Source organism: Komagataella phaffii, chromosome 1, assembly GCF_000027005.1.
Source record: "Komagataella phaffii GS115 chromosome 1, complete sequence".
Lineage (NCBI taxonomy): Eukaryota > Fungi > Ascomycota > Pichiomycetes > Pichiales > Pichiaceae > Komagataella > Komagataella phaffii.
The window spans coordinates 389,846-414,409 of NC_012963.1; the positions used below are offsets into that span (position 1 = coordinate 389,846).

The following is a 24,564-nucleotide window of genomic DNA, read 5'->3' on the forward strand; positions in this document are numbered from 1 at the left end:
CAATATATTTTTATTTATTCGGATGCAAATGTAGCTGCTACCATGAGAGGGAAAACTAATGTAACGTCAGCAAACACTTTAACAGATCTTGCCTCGGCCTTTATCTTACCCCAGGAAACAGCTTCATCTGGTCGAGCCCCAGCATCTGAACCATCAAACTCTTGACCTGTGTTGACATAGACGGCCCAGTCGGCACCATTTCTCATTAGACAAGCATTGGCAATGTGATGCTTGATTAAACCACCCCCCAGAATCAGCATTCCGGCTTTGGAAGCCTCCATAGACATTGAGTTGATCCTTCTAATGTCGTTTACCAAATCAATTCTCAACTGTTTAGGAGATGCTTTAAAAGTGTGGAAAAACAGCATGTCTCCAATGGAGCCATCAGTTAATGACGGACAAAACACAGGAATCTTATTTTTGTGAGCCCAATACAAAACTGAAGTCTCGTCGTTGATTTCTTTACCTAATCTATCAATCACAGTAGACGGAGTCCAAACCATTGCATCACCGTCAAGAGCATCTACCCCCTTGGAAACAACATTCTGTTCCTGTTCCTCCAGCATGCTGTCTAAAATGGGTACAATCCACTCCTCAAATTTGCAATAGTTGTCGTTAGGAACCAAAAGGTTTCCAATACGGTTCATACCTTGATCACGAAGACCTTTACCCTTCAAGGCAAAATCCCCCATATAAGTTGGGGCCAAGCACTTGATGAGATCTTCCTCTATACCACCAGCAGATGCTACGATAGCGCTGATCATCTTATTTTGAACCAAATATCTCAAAGTGTCTCTTAGACCTGAAGAGATGAGGTTAGATGTGTAACCCATGAAGATAGTCGATTTTTGGTATCCCTCACCGTCAAATTCCCCCTTACGGTCGTGCTCCTCAAGATCATCAATATGTTTACCTCGCCACTGTCTCATTTCGTCAATTATTTCACAAGCTTCACTTAAAGAGGAGGCTTGAAACCCCATGGTTCTCATACCCTTAATGAGATCCTTGGCTTTCATATTGCGACTTTCCGGCTTGTCGTAGTCAATTCCTTTGACCTCTACAAAGTCCTCTGGAACAGGGACAGAGGACTTTAAGACTGATTCAGAGAGAATATCAGGTAGCTTCCCTTCGATATTGGCCATATTTCTTTGGTTATGAAGTAAGAATTAATCGGATTTTTTTCCTACTTAAATTTTATCAGTTTTTTTTCGTAGATGCGATGGTGAGATAATTATATTATATGGGGAGAAGCGATGAGCTGGATGCAGTAGCTGATTAGTCACGGCAAAAAGTCAGGAACAGACGGTGATTGGCAGGATGTGTGGTATACTTGTCGGCCATGACGACATCTGATTCATAATCCACGGATGGATCTAGCACTACATGGTGATTTCTCAGCAGTCCTACAAGTAACAGTTTCATCTCTTGAATAGCAAGATTTTTCCCAATGCACATCCGGACTCCTGCTCCAAATGTGAGAATTTGCCTTTTCATGGGAAATAAAGAATGTTCATCCGCCAGCCATCTTTCTGGCTTGAAAACAAGAGGATCCGGAAATACCTTGGCATCTCGATGCAACGTCCATGGCTCCATTGTAACAATAGTACCACCAGGAATTGTCATGGAGGGTACCTGCTCGTTACCCCTCCACTTCATTCCCCCAATTGGAGTGACTCTAGGTTCTTGTCCTGGAATAGCAGCATGCAGTCTGAAAGTCTCCTGAAGAACCGCTTCTAGATAAGGTAGAACATCGATTTGGGAGAAATCATAATCTTTCTCTTGATAAACCTTCAGCTCATCTTTCAATGTTCGTTGAATATCAGGGTTTGCTGCGAGTTCATATAGAAGGTATGCGAGGGTAATTCCTGTAGTCTCATGACCCGCTACGACATGATCAATGACCTCAGAAGCAACGTGGTTCATATCTAATCCGCTATTCTTCAACACACCAACCAAAGTTAATGGTTTTGACCCATGTTCTAAGTCTGAGCATGTTGAAGCTTGGGCGGAAAAATCCATTACCCAAGTTGCTGTCTTGCAAGCTGCGTCCTTTACATGTTGAGAGATGACATAAGGCTCTAGAAACGGTACCAGTGTCGTCCAAAACCAAGTGGATGAAGCCCATCTGAAATTATTGACGAGGTCCTGTGCCTTTTCAGGTTGTCTGACTAACGGTTTATCATAGACTTCAGTTCCAAAAGAAAACACGCACATTACATCCAAAGCCATCTGTTGAAACAGATTGTACACGTCAATGGAGTGTTGAGTGGACTTAATGCGATCAATTGTTTGATCAATAATACTTCTCATTCTGCTTTGTAAAGGATTTGTAGCGACATTAGTCTTTGAGTAAAACTTTGAGGTCACCTTCTTTCTTTCTAGATGAGGAGTTTTCTCGATTTCAGAAAACGTATTGTATGCCCCGTAAGCACCAAACTGACGGTAGAAGGTAGACTTGTCCAAGTTCTTCACATAGATATCCTTTATATAGGATGCGTCACTGATATCAACCTCGTTGGGCCCAATTCGGACAATGGTACCATATTGTTCGTGTAGTTTTAGAATTGTCTTGTTTCTATTCTCTGACCATGTCTGGTACAAGATCCATTGCCGGGTGATCGCAGCAATCTTTGGGCCTGGAACATTACTTAAAGGGTGGAAGCAAAGAGGATAGATGATAAAGTGAAAGACAGTCAGAAAAACCACAGTCAAAACGAGTAGCTCAATTGAGGAAATGCCAGGCATTTTTAACCCAATTCGATTCCCGAAAGGACAGTTACAAGATAATTGGGTTAAAAGTTGATAAAGAAAAATCGGTCGGTAACATCGCACTCTAATTACGCTGACTCACCTCAGATAAGGTTGTCAGCGCGAAAAAGAGATAAACATGAGGGGGGAGGACAGGTGCGTAACCTGCATAATAATGCATTCAAAAGTTAACTCTGTTCGTGATTTCTTTCCACTTGATCCCAGTATTCATTCATGTCTAGAAAGTGGGGCGCCTGACTTTTCAGGACATTGTTCAAATTGTTATAACCCTTGGACTTTATTAAGTTGGTTTGGTATTGAGGGCTCAATTCTGAAAGATCGTTGGGGAGGGTATGCATAGAGGTTCTTTCTTCAGGATGAATGGCAATGGTGGGTTTGGGAAACACAGAAGGCGCCTTCAATGGAGAGGGTGACCTCTTGAATAGTGTATCATCAAACCTGTTTTTCAATGGTGATATCGTCATAGAATTTGGTTTGATAGGAAGTGAAACGGAAGACTCATTCAACTGGAAGCGCTGTTTATGGGCTTGATCAATTGAGGATAAATGATTGTCTTTGATGTGTTCAAAAGTTTCCTTTAAGGGGTTTGATATGTTTAATTTACTGGTCTTTGATCTGGATGGTTTTAGTCTGAACAATGAAAGCGGACTAGATTTATGGTGCAACAGGGTGTTGTTGTAGTTTAGAAATCTCTTTACTTCCTTCTTGGACATGCCGTTCAGTAGGAATTCATCGTGCTGTAGTTGGTTCAATGAGAGTCTTTCGGTTGGATCTTTGTTCAGTAGAGCTGATATAATTCGAAGTAAGTAACTGAAAAATTGAGAATCTCGGTCGGTAGTGGTAAGTTCTTCATACAGCGGAAGCTCTAACTCCTTAGTTAAGGTATCATTGAACAGCTTGTATTCGTTATCATTAAAAAATGGAAAATAATCAAAGTACAGGTAAAATAAAGTAATTCCAAAAGCCCAGTAATCGATGGGAAACCCCAAATGCATTTTTGTGTTGTTGAAATTGACGAGCTCTGGCCCAACGAATAACGGGGTTCCAACTAAATTGCTCAGTTCAAAGCGATCTATCTTGTCATCATTGGTTAGTTTGTAAGAGATGCCAAAATCAGAAATCTTTAATGTCCCTGCTTCATTGATTAAAATATTACTTGGCTTCAAATCTCTATGAATTATTGACAATTGATGAATGAAAAGAATACCATTAACCAATTGCCTAACATAAGACAGGCTTTCGACCATTGTGAGCTTTCGAAAAAGCGAAGGAGACAATTCCCTTTGGGCACAAAACTCTAGGAATATATAGTTATTGCTGCTTGATTGGACCATTCCAATGAATTCCAGTATATTTTCATGATGGTACTTGTTGATTAAAGTAAGCAGCTTGACTTCATTCTGGATGCGACTCAAGTTGTTGTAGTTATAGAAATCAATTGAAGGTTTCTTCTCCTTGAGGCTTATGACCTTGACAGCGTATTGAAGTTTTGTCTGGACTGATTCGACCAGGATAACCTTCCCAGACTTGCCTGATCCAAGATTTGCTATCGTTTTATAATCTGCTAACTTTATAGTGGGCATTTCATGACGTTCTTGGGTTAGGGGCAGAGAATAATTGGAGATTTAACCCAATCTGCGGGACTGTTGTGGATGAACTAGATCACTGATATTGATATGGTACACGACCGAACATTACAGACATTATATAATCAGTCCTTGTCAACCATAAGCATCAGCAACCCGTCAAACTGCTCGGTGAAACAAAACTCGGCAGGTTCCATGCCTACTCGCCTCATATTCACTCACTTCCAGCAAGCTCTTAACTACCTGCCGCTTTGCGGCTTTACAGTGTACTGACTGTTCAGCCGTGAGACCCTGGCCAAATGCCTCAACTTTTGATCGGCGATCGGTTCACAATAGTCTCCATACCTACTTACTAAAGTATGTCTGTACGACTTGAGGATTTGTTGTACCCCAGATGTGGTGACAAATAGGCAAAACTGGCCCCAGACATAACCGATCTTGCAGAAGAGACAAAATGTGAAAGCATACTTATATAGAAGTATGGCCACGAGCCGTTGACTTTTATTTTAACAGTAAGCACTCCTAGAAAAAGAATAATGAGTACTAGAAGTTTGCATAGTATCGATTCTTTGGTACCTGATGTGCCAGAGAACGGGGAGTACAGAGTAACTGAGTTTGCTCCTCAAGAGGAGGAGGGCCACAATCATTACCATCCTCTTTCCCAACTGAGTTCAGTCTTGAGCCATGTGGCTCATCATGATCGTGAGGATGAACTAGAACTCGAAAAGTTGGTCACCCAAAATAAAGAGGGAATAGAAAGAAAAATCAGTAGGATCACATCAAGAGCAGGTACTTTAGGTCCAGTCGAAAAAATGGTAGATGCTCCATTAGCCATAGCCGATCCGGATCCTAATTCCACTATCCACGAATTGGACGAATGGAAGTATCAAGTCGATAGAGAAACTAACTTGAGGTTGGTGGAGTTTGTCCCTGGTGATAAGGTAAACCCCAAAAATTTTTCGAAAGCAAGAAAATGGGTTATTACCTTCGTTTTAGGTTTAGTCTGCTTTAACGTAGCTATCGGCTCAGCTATTGTAACCGGAGAAATGCTGGGTCCACAAGTAGATCTGCATGCCTCCGAAGAAGTTGTCATCTTGGCAAGTGTCACGATGTTTGTGCTAGCTTTTGGAATTGGACCATTGATATTGTCTCCTCTAAGTGAAGAGTTTGGAAGAAACATGGTCTACATTCCAACGTTATTTTTGGCTATCGTTTTTATTATCCCATGTGCTCTGGCTCAGAATATTGCCACTCTTATCGTCTGCCGGTTTATCGACGGTCTATTCTTTTCAGGACCAATGACCTTGATTGGAGGTTCACTTGCAGATTGCTGGTTGGAAGATGAAAGAGGCCTTGCCATGGCAATTTTCTCAGCTGCTCCCTTCTTAGGTCCTGTCATTGGTCCTTTGATCGGTGGTTATTTGGGAATGTATAAAGGATGGAGATGGAATTATTGGCTATTAATGATCTTTACTGGGTTCTGTTACTGTTTGCTACTCGTAACTATTCCAGAAACACATGCTGGTACACTTTTGAAGAGAAGGGCTAAGAAGCTAAGAAAAGTGACCGGTGATCCATCGTACAGAGCCTTAGTGGAGCTTCGAATAAGAAGCACTCGTGAAATGGTGGATGAAACCCTTCTGAGACCATTAATTCTTCTGAGAGAAATGATTGTGTTCTTGATTACCGTGTACATGTCCATCATTTATGGTCTGTTGTACATGTTTTTCTTTGCATACCCAATCGTATTCATGGAGGGCAAAGGATGGAATGCAGGCAAGACAGGTTTGACATTTATACCGATTGCCGTGGGTATTTTCATAGCTGTCGCCCTCGCCCCACTATTCAACAAAGATTATAACAAAAGGGCTCAAAAATACAGAGATCAGGGACTTCTACCTCCACCAGAACTGAGACTAATTCCGATGATGATCGGATGTTGGACGGTTCCAATGGGATTATTTGCATTTGCATGGTCTTCGTACCCACGTCTAAGTTGGGCTGGACCCTCTATTTCCGGTCTTGCCTGTGGTATTGGTTTTACGTTGTTATATAACCCTGCAAACAACTATATTGTGGATTCATATCAGCATTATGCCGCCTCCGGGTTAGCTGCCAAGACATTCTTACGTTCGATATGGGGAGCTTCGGTCCCGTTGTTCACCGTCCAGATGTACCACAGGTTAGGATACCAATGGGCTACTTCTCTGATGGCATTCATTTCGCTGGCCTGCTGTGCCATTCCCTTCATGTTCTTCATATTTGGAGCCAGAATTCGTCAAAGAAGTAAGTACGCATACACTGGCGAGGGCAGTGAGAAGTCTAACTCGCTGGATCAAAAAGCAACCAACAACAACACTGTCACCTCTCTGGCGCCTTCATTTTCTTCTGCCAATAATGAGTCATACAAGACATCCTCGGAAAATGTTTAATTTACGCACATAACCTCATATAATACATAATTTCAATCTGTGAAACTCACACACCCCCAAAGAATATCTTAATCACGTGCAAACGTCTTGGAAAAAAAAAGGTCAACCCTATAACATACGAGGCCAAGACAAATAATTCATTTGCTTTTCACATACTCAGTTCAGAGTCAGAGATAAGCTGTTAACCGAAATGGCACCGTCTTTGAATGACATTATGAACCTGAGAAAGCAGCGGAGTAACAGTCATGTTATGGACACTCCTTCCGCGCCGAGGAATATCGACTCCCTATCTAGTTACAGGAGCAGAAGTGTGTCCAGTAACACTTCACTGAACGATTTGATGTTCGATACGATGCCAACGCAGCAGTCGCCACCGGCACACTCTTTGGATAGACTAATGTCCATGGCCACAGTGTCGAATATCAAGAAGAAGCTATCCCTCCCAACTTCTATTGGGCCTGGCCGCAAGGGGAGTATCAACTCGGACTTACTTTCTGTGGTTAGCACTGAGTCAGCAAACAAATCGCCTTCCATCATATCAGACACCTCTAATTATCTAAGTGTTTCCAACAGTGGCGAACATCTGAAGAAAGAAGAGCAGTTACTGATTAATGTTTTGGCAACCGGTGGGTTCACTTCCCAGATTACTAAGATGAATCATGTTAAAGGTAGCTCGCATTTACCAATAGAGTTATTTATGTGCAGATCTGAGAATAATGTATATCTACCGTATGTTGACCCAAAGAAGTTTAGAGGCTCAGCCATAGAGAATCTCCTGCAGGAATCCGGCGACGAGGATTATGAAGATAGGTATGATAATTGCAATTCAGAAAGCTCAAGGAGCGGGACTCCTAAACCTGCTGATGCCTTGGAAACCGACAGATTGAATCACTCTATTGTGGTAATAATTAAACTTAAAAAGTCAGCGTTACTTACCCCCAAGGTTAGAATCCGGTATCAAACCCTGGTGACCGCTTTTTGGCCTCTAGGTTATATCGATGATGAAGATAAACTAATCCACCATGAATGTTATAAAGTAGCTAAGGATGTCGATTGGGACCTTTCATTAGACGAAGCAAACCATTTCATACCTTTCAAGGAAGACTCAGAATACTCAGTTTCTGACAGCTCTGGCTCTGGGGATGACGATGGGACTGGAGTTTTTTCTATACCATACAACAATGTGAAAACGTTGGAATTACTCAAAGTATCTCAGTATCAAGATTATGACGAAGACAAATTAAAAATGATACCTGACGACGAGACTCGTAAAGGAGGATACGTATACAAACCTGGTTATTATTGTTTCACACTATCGGTGATGATACCTAACGTGGCACCTGAGTCAACAAATCTTATCTACAGCAAACTTCAACACCAGGTGGTGGCCCAACTACAGAAGAATCTTGTGTCAAATATTCCTGAACCCGAACTTTCCTACAGTATGTCGCCTCGCTCTTCTGAACTTTCCAGGTTTAATTTCCTTCGAAGGAAATCGGAAAGTGTAGAACTGGAGCCTGAAACGTTCAAGGCAGATATTCCTGTGGTTAGATTACCCCCACCAATGGGCACGACAACATTCAACAAGTCAATCTACGTTAATAAGGTTTGGGGAAACGCTCTTAATTATGAAGTTTTACTGCCACAGAAATATGTGAGATTAACAAATTCGAATGAAAATGCTACCATGAACTTGCAACTAAAGCTGGTACCATTGATTAAAGATATCCAACTGAAACGTATCAAAATTAACGTATTGGAACGCGTGAAGTATGTTTCGAAGGATATGACACATGAGTATCGATATGGCGATATACCTAATAGCAAGACCAAGAGTCAGAAAGAGCGCAAAATTACACTTTTCGAAATAAGAACTAGGGATAAAAGTAAGCATGAATCTCTCAGAACAGAGGTGATCAAGAATTGCCAAGATGATAACTTATTGACTGCTTGCTTCAATAATGGTGATGTGAAAAGCCGTAAAATGAGACAGAAGACTGATGAAATTGTCATTACTAACCCTGTAAAGGTTAGCTGCCCCCTCACTTTCAAAGCCGCTTTTCCAGGCAAGGAACAAACATATGGATTGAATCCAGATTTTACCACATTTACCAGTGTTGTCGTGAAACATAGACTTCAAATATGTTTTCGTATAAGTGTTCCAGAAGAAGGCAATTCAGAGAAGTTTCACCATTATGAGGTTATCATTGATACACCGTTAGTTCTTATATCTCCCGACTGTAAGGATGATATCTTAACTTTGCCAGATTATTCAGAAAATCCTCGCAGTGGCTTTTCTTTGACATCTACCCAGAAAGACCAAGAAGATTCAGACAATTTGCCAACATTTGAAGAAGCTGTATTGCAACCGTCATCTCCCTTGATGCAACCTTCGTCGAGTACTGACATGGCTGCATTGCAAAGGAGGCTCTCTGCGACGGACTCCATGATGTCGTTTTCTGGCTTGGATAATGAGTTCAATACAATTGATGATGTACTAAACAATGCGGATGCTCTGAGTGGATCCATTCCTAACGAGGTGTTTTTCAAGAAGGATATTCAATTTGGCGCTAATCTCTCTCAGTTCCACGAGGATACAGTGGGACCAAGAGATAAGCCTCCTAGTTACCAAGATGCTATTGACCAAAAATAGTATATCAAATCTTATAGTTTTACTTTCTATTTACATATATATAATTGAATTTATGATGCCCATGTCATTCGACCTTGGATCTCTGTCTACTGATTACGGAAAATGTCACCATTTCTGGCCATTGTGTCGAGGAGCTGCCTCTGTGTGGGGTTGGCTTGGGAGTCGGATATCTTGGTGGTTAAGTCACTTTCAAACAGAGAACCGGCAAGGACAACCTCGTTGGAGTAGGGGTCAACGTTGAACCCCACGTATTGAACCAAGTTTCTGTCGAAAGTGGTAGCATCGGAGCCGTTTTTGACGGTGATCAAACGTTGCTGGGTGTCAAATTTGTATATAACCTGAACACACATGGTAGAACCGTCGTCATTAGGGAAGTTGTGCAGGTTAACCAATTTGGGTGGTTTATTGAACTTGAGTAATTTCCAGTCCAACTTGGTGTTTTCAGGAAGAGATTTCAGTCTAGATTCCAGACTTTTGAAAACAAAAGAAGATACCTTGCTTTTCAAAGGTTTCAAATGACCATTGGCAAACAATTTGTTGACCAGAATGAAGTTTTCAATGCTGTTGTTCTTCCATAGAACGAAATCGGGCTTTCCAATATTTTTTCGAATATCCAAAACTTGATACGTATTTAGGGCCAAAAGCCCACATCTTCTTAAGAGACATTTGATTGATATAATGGGATGCGAGAGAAAGTTGAGTCTATTGAAGCTTGGAGGAATGTAAGATTTCATTGGGATTCCTATTTTGTTAATTGATGGTACCACTCCCTTGGCACCTCCTCCGCTTTGGGGCGGAGGGGTGGTGGATTTAAAACGCAAGCCAAACTGGACCGCATGTAATGGCCTGGTTCTCAAACCTGGAGTCAATCGGTAAGCAACAGAGGACATGGTGGGTTGGGGTTGTTTGGTGAGATTATTTTTTCATTCGATGGGAGCGACAAATCAAATTTGATAGAGGGAAGATGAGAGAAAGCGGCAAGGAAAAGACAGCAAATCGTCAAAGGAAAAATAGAAAATAGAGAGGAGAACGCTAGATCAGAAGTGAGACATGATGGACTAGAAAGTTTCTTTAGGTAAACTGTTATTGTCAATGCAAGTTGGGAGAACGTAGTTGGAGAATGTACTAGACATGAACTTGGAGGTGCTTAGGCGGAGGCCCGCCTCTAGGAAGATTGAAGGGAATTGCCGAATTATCGAGCACTGAGCGCTCGGAAGATGACATTTGTTCACTACTCCCGAATGCCTGCAAAGAACCTCACTTGACGAAAGCTTATCTAAAGCAAACATTCACTCGTTCCAAAAAAGAACTAGGGGCTCCTCCCATCTCCTTAACAACCATCCCACACTTTTTTTTTTTTTTTTTTTTTTCCTTGCTGTCGCCTTCCTCAGCAAATGCCCGATAGCACTTTTGCTACCACATTAAACCATAGCCAGAAGAACCATTCCCACTAGTAGAACGGGGCCCCGCGAAATGAGAAAAAAAACTGACCAGAACGCGTTGGACCCAACTTGCTGCTTGCTAGTTGCAGAAGAATTGGATATTCTGCGAGCATTTAATCCTTCCCGACTAACTCAATAGTCGTCCTATATGTGGCTGCCGACCTCCTCGCAGGAAGCGTTAATCTCCTCGGTGGTAAAGCCCCTTACAATTAACTTAGATGCCGAGATCCTTTTCGACCGTTGCCCTGCCAACGACTGCATTATTTTCTTTTTTCCTCGAGGCTGTGTCCTTTTTTATTGAAACTATTGAGTGACACACGATTGTTGCCTACGGTTGTATCAACAAAACTAGACTGAAAATGCCATCACCGTAAACTTTCTTTTCCATAGGCTCATTTTATCATTTCAGTTTCTTTCCTACTTTTGCTCATCACACTCAAGGAAGAAAGCATACACTTTAGACGCTATCATATCACCATTTCTAGTCATTCCTTTCCATACTACTTAGACCGTGTTTACATAAGCTCTCCAGAATGAAAACAGAGCTTAAGATCCTCATTTGGGCTCACATTGCTCTCGTGCTGTTTTTGTGCTATGAAACATTTGACCTGATGACTTTGCTGTACGATGACACGTTCAAGGACAGCCTGTTAGACAGCGACTTGAACAGCGACATCTCAAGCAGACCCCAACTCATCCCCAAAATTATCCATCAAACATATAAAACTAATGACATCCCTGAAATCTGGCAGGATGGCCAGAAAAAATGCCAGGAACTTCATCCCGACTACAAGTACATCATGTGGACTGATGAAATGGCACGCAACTTCATTTCTGAAGAATACCCATGGTTCTTGAAGACGTTTGATTCCTACAAGTACAACATCGAAAGGGCAGACTCAATCAGATACTTCGTTCTGAACCACTTTGGTGGTATTTATATCGACTTGGACGACGGCTGTGCCAGGAGACTGGACCCATTGCTGTCGGTTCCTGCCTTTGTTCGAAAGACCACGCCATCTGGTATCTCAAATGATGTTATGGGATCTGTTCCAAGGCATCCTTTTTTCATTAAAACAATCAAGTCTTTGGAAAGCTACAATAGAAATTGGCTGGTTCCTTATATTACTATTATGTACAGCACAGGTCCATTGTTCTTGTCGGTTATTTGGAAACAGTACAAAAGATGGGGTGTTCCTGAATCTGGGGTTGTTCGTATATTACAACCTGCAGACTACAAAAGCGGCCCCAACGCTTTTTTCAATATTACAGAGGGTTCTTCATGGCATTTAGGCGACGCCAAATTCATCAAATCACTTGCTGATCATATCGGTACTGCAGTAATCGGGGGTTTCCTCATTGCTATAGCGATTTTGTCTGTAGAGTTTGCCATTTATTTATCTTTGGTTGCTTTGGCAAATTCTAGAGCCATGAAAAAGTGCATATCTTTCATTAAGGACATACCCTCAAGATTCTCCAGAGATTCAGAAATTGATGAAAATAAAGTCAACAATCATATCTATAAAATTGCATTGCTGAAGAGAAGAAACAGAAAGGATTCCAATCTTCCCGTCGTTCATATTGATGTTGCCGATGACATTGAGAAGCAGATAATGAACCAACCCATGTAGTAAATAGTGTACAATAGCATAGAACTCATAATTTTCTAAAATATTCATTTCAGTTTACGTATAAGTTAGTTGATTCTTGTAGAGGCTTTGCCATATGAATGCTTCGCTTAGGAGCAGTTCGATATCTTTATCGTTCCAGTGACTAGTCTTTGAATTATCTTGGAGAAACATGATCAAATCCTGAAACTCCATCTCTTTCAATTCTTCAGAGAATTTCATGAGAAATGCACAGCAGACAAAAACATGAAAGTCCTTAAACCCTTGAGGAAACTCACTTAAATAGGTATCCCACATTCTTATAACCAGTTCGAGTCGAAATTCCCTCATTAGAAGACAATTCATCCATCTAAATGCAAATTGAATGAATTGCAGACCATGTTCTTCCAAGTGTTCAGTCAGAGCGTTATCGACTTTTTCAGAAATTTTCACTAAATTACTAATTTGTCTGTGAATTCCTGGCTGCTCGTGAATATAGTTATCTTGAATGGTATCTAGTAGCTTTGTCAGGCACCAGAAAGTATCGGCTTCAACAGCTTTAAGTATATCCTCGAAACCTGTTGATTGAGACAGTTCTTCAATGTCGTCTTCTTGAACGTTGAAATCGTTCTCCATGTAATTCTCAAAGAAAACATGAAAAAATGGGGTCACTAGATCATTTATCCCTTGTACATATCCACTAGCAGGATGTCGTATGGCCCAAATATACAATATTCTGCTCATAGAATCTTGGATCTTGGTATTACTGAAGAATTTCACGTGGGCATTAGTCCTAGGAATGTCAATAGAAATTTGATGCCATACATTATTATCCTTTTTGGAATCTTTAAACATCTCCGACAGGCTCTGCTGGTACTCTTGTCTCTTTCTCTCTAGTTGTGCAACCCTTCTTGAGTTGTTAATGGGCATGTACCTTAGTAACATTTGCCATATTATCATCCTCAACCGTTTTGGTATTCCATTCCATGATAGATTTTGTAGCTTATTAAGTTCTTGCTCTTCATTAGTTTGTTCATCTTGTAAAATGCTATAAAACTTTTCAAACTTGACACCATAAATCTTTTTCTCTTCTGCCAAATCTAAATCCGATAAAAGAGAGAGAGGGTCTTTGATCAAACTCTTGAAATTCTTTCTGATACTCTTATTCAAGGGGGACTTTTGAAGTTCAACCGTAGGTTCTTTAACTGAAATACTGTCAGGCTGATTCACAATCGAATTTAAATATTTTGTGGTATCATCATCTCCTCTGAATGGAGGAAACTTTTCTCCCTTTATAGTCAGGTCACTTAATATATCGTCGTCCCAATCTTCATCATCATCCTGAAACTTCATTGGTTTAGGGCTACTAGTTTCGGAATCCCATCTGTGACTACTTCTTCTACTGTCTATGCTCGGTCTATCAACGCTATTGGAGCTACCGTTTGTCAACGATTTAAAGAAGAATGGCAATGATCCTGAACCGTTTGCCTGCATCAGGCCACCTTTGTTGCTTTTATGGTCCACTTGGGACATCTCGGTGATCTTCTGGTACCCTTTCCTTCTGCCCATCAGTAAGGTAAGGAACGTGCTTGCTGTTCGTTAATCGGGGTCTACAAAGTACTGATAATAGATGATGTCTAAACGAGCCCTTCGCGCGAAGGAACAATCAACTCAAGAACTCTAGTACTAAGTGGCTGTTGGCCCAACAAGTGGTTTCACTAAACTGTTGTAAAGAGATCCAGGAAGCAAAGTTTCTAAAATTATCAAGATAAAGGCCATGGGTCATTTAGAGAATAAAAACATGATTCCAAAGTACGGAACTTGCCTCCATCATTACACGGACTCTCCGCCCAGTCAATCCGCACCTCATCTCCATCTCCGAACGGAGTCAAATCTAATCAAAAAACTTAATTTTTTTGACTGCATTTACTGTCTAATATCTTATCTTGAATCTTCAACTAAACCAGACTTGTCCCCTAAGTCAATCCACAGACGAGCAGCCATGTCTTATAGAGCAGGAAAAACCATCTTAGCTTCCACCATAGCTAAGAAATACTCCGAAGAATTGACCTCAGTTACTAGCAAGATGGCCACCAAACCTAAACTTGTTGGCTTACTGGGTAATCAGGATCCAGCCGCTAAAACTTACGCAGAGTGGACTGCACGTACTTGTGAATCCCTGGGATTCCAATATGAACTGATCCAATGCCCCAAGGAAAACTTGGAGGACGAAATATACAAATGTAACCAAGATGACGCTGTTAACGGTATAATGGTGTACTTTCCTGTTTATAACGATGGCCAAGATCAGTATTTGCAGCAATGTGTGTCTATTGAGAAGGATGTAGAGGGGCTAAACTTCAAGTATGTCTCAAACATGTACCACAATATCAGGTATTTAGATGCTCCAGAAAATACCAAGAAATCTATCCTACCTTGTACACCCTTGGCGATGGTCAAGATTTTGGAGTACTTGGGGGTTTACAACACCTTACTACCATACGGTAACAGGCTCTTTGGAAAAACTATCACCATTGTCAACCGATCTGAAATTGTGGGTCGTCCCTTAGCTGCGTTATTGGCTAACGATGGTGCTACAGTTTATTCTGTGGATATAAACAATGTCCAGAAATTCGAACGAGGTGACGGGCTTCAATTGAAATCCCACCGTGTCGTTGATACTGAGTTTGAGCTAAAAGACGTTGCACCAAAGTCCGATGTTATCATCACTGGGGTACCATCATCAAATTACAAATTTCCTCTCGAGTATGTCAAAGATGGTGCTGTGGTGATAAACTTTTCGTCAGAGAAGAACTTTGATGACAGGATTAAAGACATTGCTAGTTTGTACGTTCCATCTATTGGAAAAGTGACGATAGCTATGCTGTTAAGAAATTTACTGAGGTTGATGAACAACAAGAAACCCCATAGCGTAGAAGAAATATAGATAGATTACCAAATGCAATATAAGAACAGTTGACATATTCATCTTCCATAGTTTTAGCAAGTCATCTATTCAGTAGGTTCCTTAGGAAAAAAGTTAATAAAAAATAAACGGGGCGAGCTGGGAATTGAACCCAGGGCCTCTCGCACCCAAAGCGAGAATCATACCACTAGACCACACGCCCGTGCGATGGAAAGAAAAGTCTCAAGATTGTTATGTTGAAAAGTTCTTTATAAATGGAGGGAGGGTGAGTTATATAATATTTCTATACATTTCATTGTTTCAAGTGAAACCCCCTGCGGGGGTAGGCTTGCTTCAAAATATAATTAAGCTTAGCATCCCTGGAATTGGACGTGCTGTAGCTGTATACTGTCATATCCTGTTCCATAATGCTAGTGGTGTGTCCTTTGGTGGAAGATGTTGGTACCGATTTGTTGATACCTTTATCCTTATAGTTGTGGACTAGCGTGGTCAATGCTTTTATCAGTTCATCATTTGTGAGTTTGTTCATGTCAACTATCTCGAGTGAGTTGACTAACTTATTTGTGTATTGTTCTAATAACAAAAGATCAATAATTTTCTGTTTATCAAAAGAGTCATCCTCATGATAATATAAGACAAGTACTCCAATCTGGTATTGCGAGTACTTCTTGGCATATTTCATTAATCGGTTAATAAACTGTGAGTCTCTGAACAAAGATTCTTTCAGGTTTGATGATTCATCAACCTTTCCGACTTGAAATACCAAAAATCGACAGTGCTCCATGTATTCCCTTGTAAGAAGTTTGTCACTGGGTAGAGCCCGTAATTTGGCTTTGTAATTTGAGGATTCAACAGTATTTATGAGACTGGGGTTTTGAAGTTGGAATTTGTAACGAAGCCATTTGCTTGGTAGAATAGTCCAATCGGCAATCGCAAACATGAAATTCCAGTATTTATCCTTGTTATCCTCAAACAACTTTAAATTGGAGTCTAATATAAACTTAATATCTATGGGTGACCAAAGTGGATCCACAGATGGTGAAAGAGTAATATTCATCTGAACAGCTGATGCTTCCTCGTCACTCGAGTTTGACGTTGAATTGTCCTCCGTTTGACTTCTTGAAACTGAATACCGAAGTTGACTTGAGGAAACAACCTTATTCTTGAAGACTTGAATTTCATCAAGTTTTCTTCTCTTATTCATTTGTTTGTTTTTCAATGTAATTAAACCCCCGATGAATTTCTGAAATATTCGCCGTTTCAGATTCTTGTTAAAGCACTCTTTGGCTTGAGTATCAACCACTTGAATATACACTTGTTCTCGTATAAAAGCAGAGTACAATTCTTCCTGAAGGGATGAAATCAAAAGTTGTCTTCTTTGATTTTGTCTCTCCTGATCCCTTAAAACCGTTTGTCGCCGGTTGTACTCTTCTAGCTGATTGTTCACTATGGGAGCAATCAAAGGAGATATAGTCTTCTTGATTAAAATAGAGGAAACCTCTTTGCATGCATTTTCAAAATTTGGAAGATCTTTGAACCTGGGCTCCTCTATTTTTGGAAGAGTTTGGATTTCTTCAGTGGGAACGACGGGAGTTATTGGTGGCTGTATTTGAGAAGTTATTACTTTTTCTTGAATCGGTGGGATCAAAGTCTGGGGCGGAGCCGATCCGGAAGAAGATCTGACTATGTCTGACTTTGATTCTACTTCGAAAGGGGTAGAAGACAAAGCATGTTGTGGAAATGAGATATTGGGTAATTTCTCCACTGCAATATGTTGATTCTGAGCCATTGTTTCTTTCAAATTAGCTATGTGCAAGGATGTGTTATTTAATCCTTGATCAACAACATCCTTATAGGTGAATCCTTTTAATTTGTTGTCTAATCTTGAAGTGTAAATCTGCTTTGGAGCAGCCAAATCCGTAAAACTCTCGTATCTAAGTTTTGAGATATCAATGCACGTTTCATTTCTAGAATTAGTACACGTAGGAGTCTTGAAATAATTAGTGAAAGTTAGGAGCTTATCCTCGGAATCAAATCCGAGCATAGATGCTAACTTCTGGGTCGTTAGAGGGGCAGATTTCTTGTGATAAGAACGTGAGATCGATTTCAAAGCGTAAAATCTTATCTCTTCAAAATTAAGTTCCAGCACACATCCGATTAAGAATGGGGTGGCTGGATCAAAACACATATTGAAAAACTGCTGAAAAACCCCCAAGCAACCAGGAATGTTCCTCTGGTATTCTTTGAAATTATTATTCAATAGTAGACTTCGAAACATTAAAGCAAGTTGAACTCGTTCGTCCTTAAGAATTCGAGTAGGTAAGTTCTGGATTTCATGAATTAGATTTGGGTCCCGAAAATGCACCAGCAAATTATAAGCCCTGAATTCAGCTTCGTTGGCACATTTTCCTCCTTTGGATCTGACAACATCATATATGTCTGTTAATGTTTTCAATGATTTTGTGAATTGTTCAATTTCTTGCTGCTTGGAGAAGTCAGATTGATCAGAACCCGGCATTATATGAGCACAAAGTAGATGTATGCGACAAATTCTTTCGTTACACTCAATTGCTTCCAAGCCAGAGTAGCTCTGTAGTGTAAAATCTTGTCTGATACTACGGGTTCTATCCCAAATTAATGAATGACTTTGCGGTAATTTATCCAGCAAATTATCCACAATATAGTTTAAACTTTTTACCAGAATATGAGGAGGTCTTACGTCAGAAGGAAGAGGCGGTGCTTGGCCTGAAGGACGCACAAATTTCTTTAAAGCTCTCTCTCGAGATATCTTACCAGTGGCAGGATCTCTCTCCAATGGATCAACATCTCTCTGTACCTCCCTCTTGACTCTATCATAAACGGGACACATATCCACGCAGCTACCTTTGAATGAGATAGCATTTGTCAGGTCCATGCTTTGTCCCTCTTTTGCCACCAAGCCCAGATCTTCCATTTTTTGACGCTCCACTTTATTCATTTCTTGAAATTGTTCATAAATACCTTGCCAGTCACCTTGATGGGAAGATTCCATTTCGATCATTTTGTGCTGGTTCTCAATATCCCATTTATTAGTTGTATCAGGACCAAAAACCAGGTTTGAATCTGTATCCACTAAATATTTCGGAGTCTTGATTTTGGTATTATTGTTTTGTTTCACATATCCCAAAGATTCTGGGTTGGAAAGAAGTGGGCCCACATATTGAATCTCAATATGCGACAATTGTAAAATATCAGGACTCACTTTGTCGTCTGATTGAGTTGATGACTTCTTTGCGGAAGTACTCTCAGTCGGTGTTGGCGGTGTATTTGTTTTACGAGCTGATCGCTTTTTATCCCTGGAATTGTGATCCCGCTGCTGTTTATTGTAAACTCCAGAAGATTTCTTGAAAAGCGTTCCGTTTTTCTGCTTGATCTGGTTTCCAGTGTTTAATACACTCGGAACCACACCAAAGGCAGACATCTTAGGGCTGGGTGTTGGTGGCTTGAGAAAGACAGCCTGCAGTGGTTTTTTTTAGTTGGACATATTTTTCGCGAAGGAAACACTCTAGGGGGAAGTTAAACGTTCTCTTTGGGATGCCAAGAACCAATAGTCTGTCAGTGTTTAACCGAATAAATTACTACCATGTACACTCGTACTAGTCCAGAATCTATCACTTGATATGACTTGCATTAAGTAGAAACTAAGCAATTCAGTGTTGAGAAGATCATCCGGCCAGTGTGCAATCTATCTGTTTTTTCTCACCCAAATCTTCCCCGCGACTCTCTCTCTATCAAAATATCCACTAGACTTACGCTAGTTCAACTGATTACTCCATGCCTGGCAAGATTTGCTCCCCTTATGACACGAGTTTCTTCGAAAACTCGTTGTCTCTACGAGTGGATGGTGCTATTGGAGCGATGTCTTTATCTCCCTGTAGCAGGGATGCTGTTTTGGCAGGGTAAGTCTCAAACCCCCGATCTCACAGGGAACAGAGTTTAAGAGAATACTAACATCTCCTTTGTAGACGAAACGGTTTAGTTGTTATAGATTTAGATGACCCATTTGCACAACCAAGACATTTGCATCACGTTACTTCCTGGGAAGTAGCTGATGTTCAATGGTCCCCGCATCGTTCACGGGCAGAATGGGCAGTTTCCACTTCAAATCAAAAGGCACTGGTATGGAACCTCAGTCGGCCTTCCTCGGATGCAATTGAACATGTATTGCATTTACACACAAGAGCCATCACAGATATCAACTTTCACCCCCAAGATCCTAATGTCCTTTCAACTTGTTCAGTTGATACCTTTTGCTTTTCCTGGGACCTTAGAACACCGAGGTTACCAGTTGGAAAGTACACTGATTGGAGAGCTGCTGCATCCCAGGTGAAATGGAACTATAGAGATCCTAACATTCTTGCTAGTGCTCACAATAACCATTTTTACATTTGGGATGTTAGGAAAGGTGCTGTCCCTTTGATGAAAGTTGATGCACATGATGGAAGAATTAATGGACTTGATTTCAGTAAGCATAATCGCTCCGAACTCATCTCTTGCTCTAATGATATGTCAGTGAAAGTTTGGGATTACGAGAAGGATAGCTTAAATTTTCAGTCTTGTATTAGAACAGACTTCCCGGTTAGTAGGGCTAGACACATTCCGTTTGCCAAAGATTGCGTTGGAATTATGCCAGCTAGAGGTGGCAATAATTGCATATACATATCCAATTTTAGAGACGAAGAACAATTGGATGAAGAGAAAACCACGAAACTCAAACCATTATATGTCTTTAAGGGACATTCGGAACCAGTCAGAGATTTCCTTTGGAGGACTAGATACCAGGAAAACGACAAGAACATCGATAATAGAGAGTTTCAACTTGTTTCATGGTCCAAAGACTGTGATTTAAAACTATGGCCCATTACTGATGACTTATATACAAAATTCGGCCATGAAAGAAATAAGCCATTACCAGCAGGAACGGTTCTTGAAAAGTACACGTACCAGACTTTTAGGGAAGAGCCTGAATCTCCCTCCACAAAGTTCAACGTGGATTTGCAATCACCCTGGTTGAATGCTACTATATTGAGAAGAAGGAAGAAAAATAAAATCATAAACGGTAACGCTGAGTATGATGGTCAGCAACAGGAACATTTGAACTGGATTTCGGGTGTTAGAATCGGCAAACCTTCTATCAACCCCAGTAATGATGAAGCCGATAAAGAAGCAATTGCTGACACGAATTTATTCTTTGGAGCCGATACCGCTCAGCCGTACAACCTAGGTGAAGAAGTTAGCATTGTAGGACACAAATTTCCAAATGTCCGATTTGAGAAAATTTCAGTTTCTACAGGAGAACTGATTGTCTCGTTATATGGACCTTGGGGCGATCCAGTTGAAGGCGACGATGACTATGACAGTGATCTTATTTATTTGAGATTGGACTTATTTTTTCCTGAAGAGTATCCCTCACAGCCAAGTTCAAGTAATAGGAACTTCAGATTTTCATTAGAGGAGAACCACAACCTTAACCCTGAGAAGAAAAAAGCAATAATAGAGGGATTAAATGAAATTTCGACTAAATATATGGCACACAATAGGTGTTTCTTAGAGCCTTACTTAAGGTTTCTTATGGGAGAAAAGGTCGATCTCGACCTCGAAGAAGATTTATTACCTTTAGATCCTTTCGACATTCCTTATGACTCCGATAATGATGGGGATGATCATTTGACTAGGCCTCAAACTCTGAGTGACTCCGAGGAAGAAGAAGAAGACGATGATTTAGTGCCCATGAAGTCCTCCGTAGATGCCATTCCGATAAGAAGTACCCCAGGGTTCGACAGCACACCGATCCCTAAAGGATGTGGAGCGGTTTGGACTTCAAGTGGTCATTTGGTGTGTTTCTTTTTACCAAAACAGGACAAGGCAAAGAATATATTGATGGACTTTGACCACCAAGGGTTTGGAATTGCGTCAGGAAGAAATGACGAAAATTTTGAACAACAGAACGATGATGTTGAATCCAATGCTTCAGAGGACAGTTTTACAAAAGATTGGAACGATATTATACAGGGAGATATCAAAGAGCCTGGATTATTTGGAAACTTCAAAGGTGGCGTTTCTGGAGCGCAACTAGGGCCGAGTAAATCTGTAACAGAGAAATCAATAGAAGACCAAAATTTTAAGAGTGGGAAACATAACAAGAACTTGGTAAGAATCTATGATTTCAGACATTTGATACCTGCAAAAATGGAGCTAGCCTTCGAGTACAGGCTTCTCGGGGAGACCCCGGACCGGCTGGCCAAATATAACGCCGAGATTGCTGAAAAGCATGGCTACAAGGAGCTGGCAGACTGTTGGAATTTGTTATCAGTAGTACTGGTGACTGACGTGGAGATTGAGCGCTACGACAATGACCAAATTGATGGCTTAGACATATACCACCTCGGAACTCTTAGTAAGATGAATCACAAATTCTTTTGGGGAGCACATCCTTTTGGAAGAAGAGTGCTAGTGAAAAGGATAATAGACTACTATGAAAAACTTCAGAATGTTCAAATGTTGGCCATGTTATCCTGTATTTTAACAGAAAACTATGAAGACTCCAATAATCCAAACACCGTTGCAGTGAGTAAAAGACTGGAGGGAAAAATTGACGAAAGACCCAGCATGGTGTTCAACGGCACGAACTTCAGCAACTCAGCTGCGGAATTGGGGAGAAATAGAATCGAGTCAATATCCAGTACCATGTCAACTTTTGATGGGGTAAGCCTTAGATCAGGAAATTCTTTTGAGAAAACAGCTGGCAGCTCACAGAAGAGAGGTATTCACTATGGGAACAACTCTAGTAACATGCCTCTACAAATGGCGCTGGAAAACAAATCGTCAAGTCAAACCAGGAGTTTAATTCAAAAACCCAGTAATCCAGCATTGCCAGTGGTTAGGCTTGAAATGGTCAACCATCCGAATATGGACTTATATGAAGACGTGTATTATATGCCATTATTAGACTCCAGTGAATCAAAATTCAAAAAATATAGGGATGAGTATGCATCATTACTGTTTGCTTGGGGATTGCCCGTAAATTCAATCAAAATGCTTAAATTTAACTATCCCAGAAAAGAGAACGAATGCAGCCCCGAAGATTCCAATTTCAATGCTGAGTTTAAAGGAAAGTATAAGACAGTGGTGGAAAAGGACGCCTTGTACAAAAAGATGAGGAAGTTATCGCTCAAGTCATCTCAAGATGATCCCCAGTTGGAACGTGATCGAGTCTTTTTCAACTCATTCAAGTACGCATTGAGTCTTCGGCAGAGAATGTGCCATTATTGTTGCACAGCAGCAAAGAGAAGGGTATTCGTATGTCAGAAATGTCAGCATATATTGCATGCTAGCTGTGCTGTTCAATGGTGGGAACAGGATCATCAAACGATGTGTCCTTCGGGTTGTGGATGTGAATGTCTGGTACATCACAGCGAGTAAACTAACCTCTTCCTTTTGAATGAGAGAACAACTTGATACTAATCCACGATGCAACACGCCAAATCCAAAGAATGACAAAGTTGAGAAAAAATGCATAGACGTAGTAAGAACTAATACCATCGACTTTGGTATTGGCGATTTTTGAGATGCAGGATGATGCGGGGAAGACGTCAAAAATTGACCCTAACGTCAGGAGACACATGGTCCAGGACGTTAACAATATAGTCCATCCCAGTGTCTTACTCATAGAAGAGGATACTGTTGGAGACAGGAGAGCAGACGCTGATTTTTGCCGTTAATCACAGCACTGGAGTTATAATGCAATGGAGGAAAAACATACCTCGACTTTTATTACCTAATCACACTCACGAAACATCTGACATCCCTTATTTTTGTACTCGTTCCTCATTTGCCGGAAAGGGCAAAACATAAACAGACTTCAGACGTTTCCTATTCCTTTCCCTTTAAAGAAACTGAACTCAATTTCATCCAAACCCTTCTTTCTGTAGCTCATCTGAAATATCCACTAAGTCTTAAGGACCAAAAGCGTCGTAGGCAAGACCTCCAAGACTCACACTCTCTGCATTAAGATAAACCCAAGCATGTTACTGGACACCTCACCCAGTAAACCTCATTCAAACAATCATGAACCCTTATTATCCACTCCTAAGAAGGCCAGCCATCGCATCGTCTTTGGATCAGTGAGTCCTAATGCAAAGAGAAATTCCATTTTTGAGGGAAAGGATATTCTATCTCCCAATATTGACCTTATGACATGGTCTTCTCCAAAGAGGCATCAAGCATCTCAGAAACTTCCAGACTTCAATGGCAGGTTGGGTTCAGCAGATTTAAGGGAGCCAGCTCCTTCTGGTGCTGTTTCTTCCACTTCTGGTTCACCGAGAAAGCTTCAGCGAGCTAGTACCACCGACAGATACATTCCAAACCGACATACTGCATCTGGTCGCTTGTGTATGGACGAAAGTAGGCCCCCACCAAGCGCATTACCAGCCCTACATTTGGAAGCAGAAACTAAAAGAATTTATAAACACAGTGTGGCAGAAGCCTGTGGATTGCAAGTTGGTAAAAGAATTTTGCAATTTCAGCCCAATCTACCTCCTCCATCTTTACAAAGATCCACTTCTGAGTTATCTGCATTTGCGGACGAAAGCAGTCAATCGGCTACTTCCAGATCGCAGCAAATGCGTACTAGAAAAGTCCCCTCCTGTTCTGAGAAAGTGCTGGATGCCCCTGGAGTAGTTGATGACTTTTACCTCAGTTTGATGCAATGGTCAAGTATTAATCTTTTGGCGATTGCTCTAGAAAACGCAGTTTATGTATGGAACGCTGCAACTGGAGCAGTTACTAGCCTCACCGAGTGTTCTTGCATTGTGACCTCTGTCAACTGGTCACAAGACGGCTACTACTTGTCCATTGGAACAAATGATGGATCTATTGAAGTTTGGGATATTGAAACACAGGAAAGACTACGCACTATGCAAGGCCATACTTCACGAGTAGCCACTCAAGATTGGTCTGGCCATATTTTGACAGCTGGATCACGTAATGGTAGCATTGTACATCATGATGTCCGTGTGTCTCAACATATCGTTAGTAATATTACTAATGCGCACGCCGAGGAAATTTGCGGACTCTCATGGCGCTCTGATGGCCAACAATTGGCTACTGGG

The 24,564-nt window shown here is 41.0% G+C and overlaps 11 protein-coding genes across 11 annotated transcripts; 5 read left to right on the plus strand and 6 right to left on the minus strand.

Moving 5' to 3' along the window:
* Window positions 1-14: 14 nt before the first annotated feature.
* Window positions 15-1,142, minus strand: PAS_chr1-3_0211 (Deoxyhypusine synthase, catalyzes formation of deoxyhypusine; the record flags this gene model as incomplete). Its single annotated transcript, XM_002489511.1, has 1 exon — window positions 15-1,142. The coding sequence occupies one exon, from the start codon at window positions 1,140-1,142 to the stop codon at window positions 15-17; it is 1,128 nt and encodes a 375-aa protein (XP_002489556.1).
* Window positions 1,143-1,275: 133 nt separating this feature from the next.
* On the minus strand, window positions 1,276-2,745 carry PAS_chr1-3_0212 (Lanosterol 14-alpha-demethylase; the record flags this gene model as incomplete). Its single annotated transcript, XM_002489512.1, has 1 exon — window positions 1,276-2,745. One exon carries the CDS (start codon window positions 2,743-2,745, stop codon window positions 1,276-1,278), a length of 1,470 nt encoding a protein of 489 aa, XP_002489557.1.
* Window positions 2,746-2,936: 191 nt separating this feature from the next.
* Window positions 2,937-4,352, minus strand: PAS_chr1-3_0213 (Protein kinase; the record flags this gene model as incomplete). The annotated part of the gene is made up of 1 exon (XM_002489513.1): window positions 2,937-4,352. One exon carries the CDS (start codon window positions 4,350-4,352, stop codon window positions 2,937-2,939), a length of 1,416 nt encoding a protein of 471 aa, XP_002489558.1.
* A 539-nt stretch (window positions 4,353-4,891) lies between these two features.
* PAS_chr1-3_0215 (Polyamine transport protein specific for spermine) lies at window positions 4,892-6,787 on the plus strand (the record flags this gene model as incomplete). The annotated part of the gene is made up of 1 exon (XM_002489514.1): window positions 4,892-6,787. One exon carries the CDS (start codon window positions 4,892-4,894, stop codon window positions 6,785-6,787), a length of 1,896 nt encoding a protein of 631 aa, XP_002489559.1.
* Window positions 6,788-6,977: 190 nt separating this feature from the next.
* Window positions 6,978-9,440, plus strand: PAS_chr1-3_0216 (Non-essential protein of unknown function; the record flags this gene model as incomplete). The annotated part of the gene is made up of 1 exon (XM_002489515.1): window positions 6,978-9,440. The coding sequence occupies one exon, from the start codon at window positions 6,978-6,980 to the stop codon at window positions 9,438-9,440; it is 2,463 nt and encodes an 820-aa protein (XP_002489560.1).
* An 86-nt stretch (window positions 9,441-9,526) lies between these two features.
* PAS_chr1-3_0217 (uncharacterized protein) lies at window positions 9,527-10,330 on the minus strand (the record flags this gene model as incomplete). The annotated part of the gene is made up of 1 exon (XM_002489516.1): window positions 9,527-10,330. One exon carries the CDS (start codon window positions 10,328-10,330, stop codon window positions 9,527-9,529), a length of 804 nt encoding a protein of 267 aa, XP_002489561.1.
* A 1,085-nt stretch (window positions 10,331-11,415) lies between these two features.
* Window positions 11,416-12,513, plus strand: PAS_chr1-3_0218 (putative catalytic subunit of a mannosylinositol phosphorylceramide (MIPC) synthase; the record flags this gene model as incomplete). The annotated part of the gene is made up of 1 exon (XM_002489517.1): window positions 11,416-12,513. One exon carries the CDS (start codon window positions 11,416-11,418, stop codon window positions 12,511-12,513), a length of 1,098 nt encoding a protein of 365 aa, XP_002489562.1.
* A 54-nt stretch (window positions 12,514-12,567) lies between these two features.
* On the minus strand, window positions 12,568-14,058 carry PAS_chr1-3_0219 (Cis-golgi GTPase-activating protein (GAP); the record flags this gene model as incomplete). The annotated part of the gene is made up of 1 exon (XM_002489518.1): window positions 12,568-14,058. One exon carries the CDS (start codon window positions 14,056-14,058, stop codon window positions 12,568-12,570), a length of 1,491 nt encoding a protein of 496 aa, XP_002489563.1.
* Window positions 14,059-14,266: 208 nt separating this feature from the next.
* PAS_chr1-3_0220 (NAD-dependent 5,10-methylenetetrahydrafolate dehydrogenase) lies at window positions 14,267-15,436 on the plus strand (the record flags this gene model as incomplete). The annotated part of the gene is made up of 1 exon (XM_002489519.1): window positions 14,267-15,436. The coding sequence occupies one exon, from the start codon at window positions 14,267-14,269 to the stop codon at window positions 15,434-15,436; it is 1,170 nt and encodes a 389-aa protein (XP_002489564.1).
* Window positions 15,437-15,707: 271 nt separating this feature from the next.
* On the minus strand, window positions 15,708-18,875 carry PAS_chr1-3_0221 (Nuclear pore-associated protein, forms a complex with Thp1p; the record flags this gene model as incomplete). Its single annotated transcript, XM_002489520.1, has 1 exon — window positions 15,708-18,875. One exon carries the CDS (start codon window positions 18,873-18,875, stop codon window positions 15,708-15,710), a length of 3,168 nt encoding a protein of 1,055 aa, XP_002489565.1.
* A 353-nt stretch (window positions 18,876-19,228) lies between these two features.
* PAS_chr1-3_0222 (uncharacterized protein) lies at window positions 19,229-22,876 on the plus strand (the record flags this gene model as incomplete). Its single annotated transcript, XM_002489521.1, has 2 exons — window positions 19,229-19,353; window positions 19,420-22,876. 2 exons carry the CDS (start codon window positions 19,229-19,231, stop codon window positions 22,874-22,876), a joined length of 3,582 nt encoding a protein of 1,193 aa, XP_002489566.1.
* Between the last annotated feature and the right edge of the window lie 1,688 nt (window positions 22,877-24,564).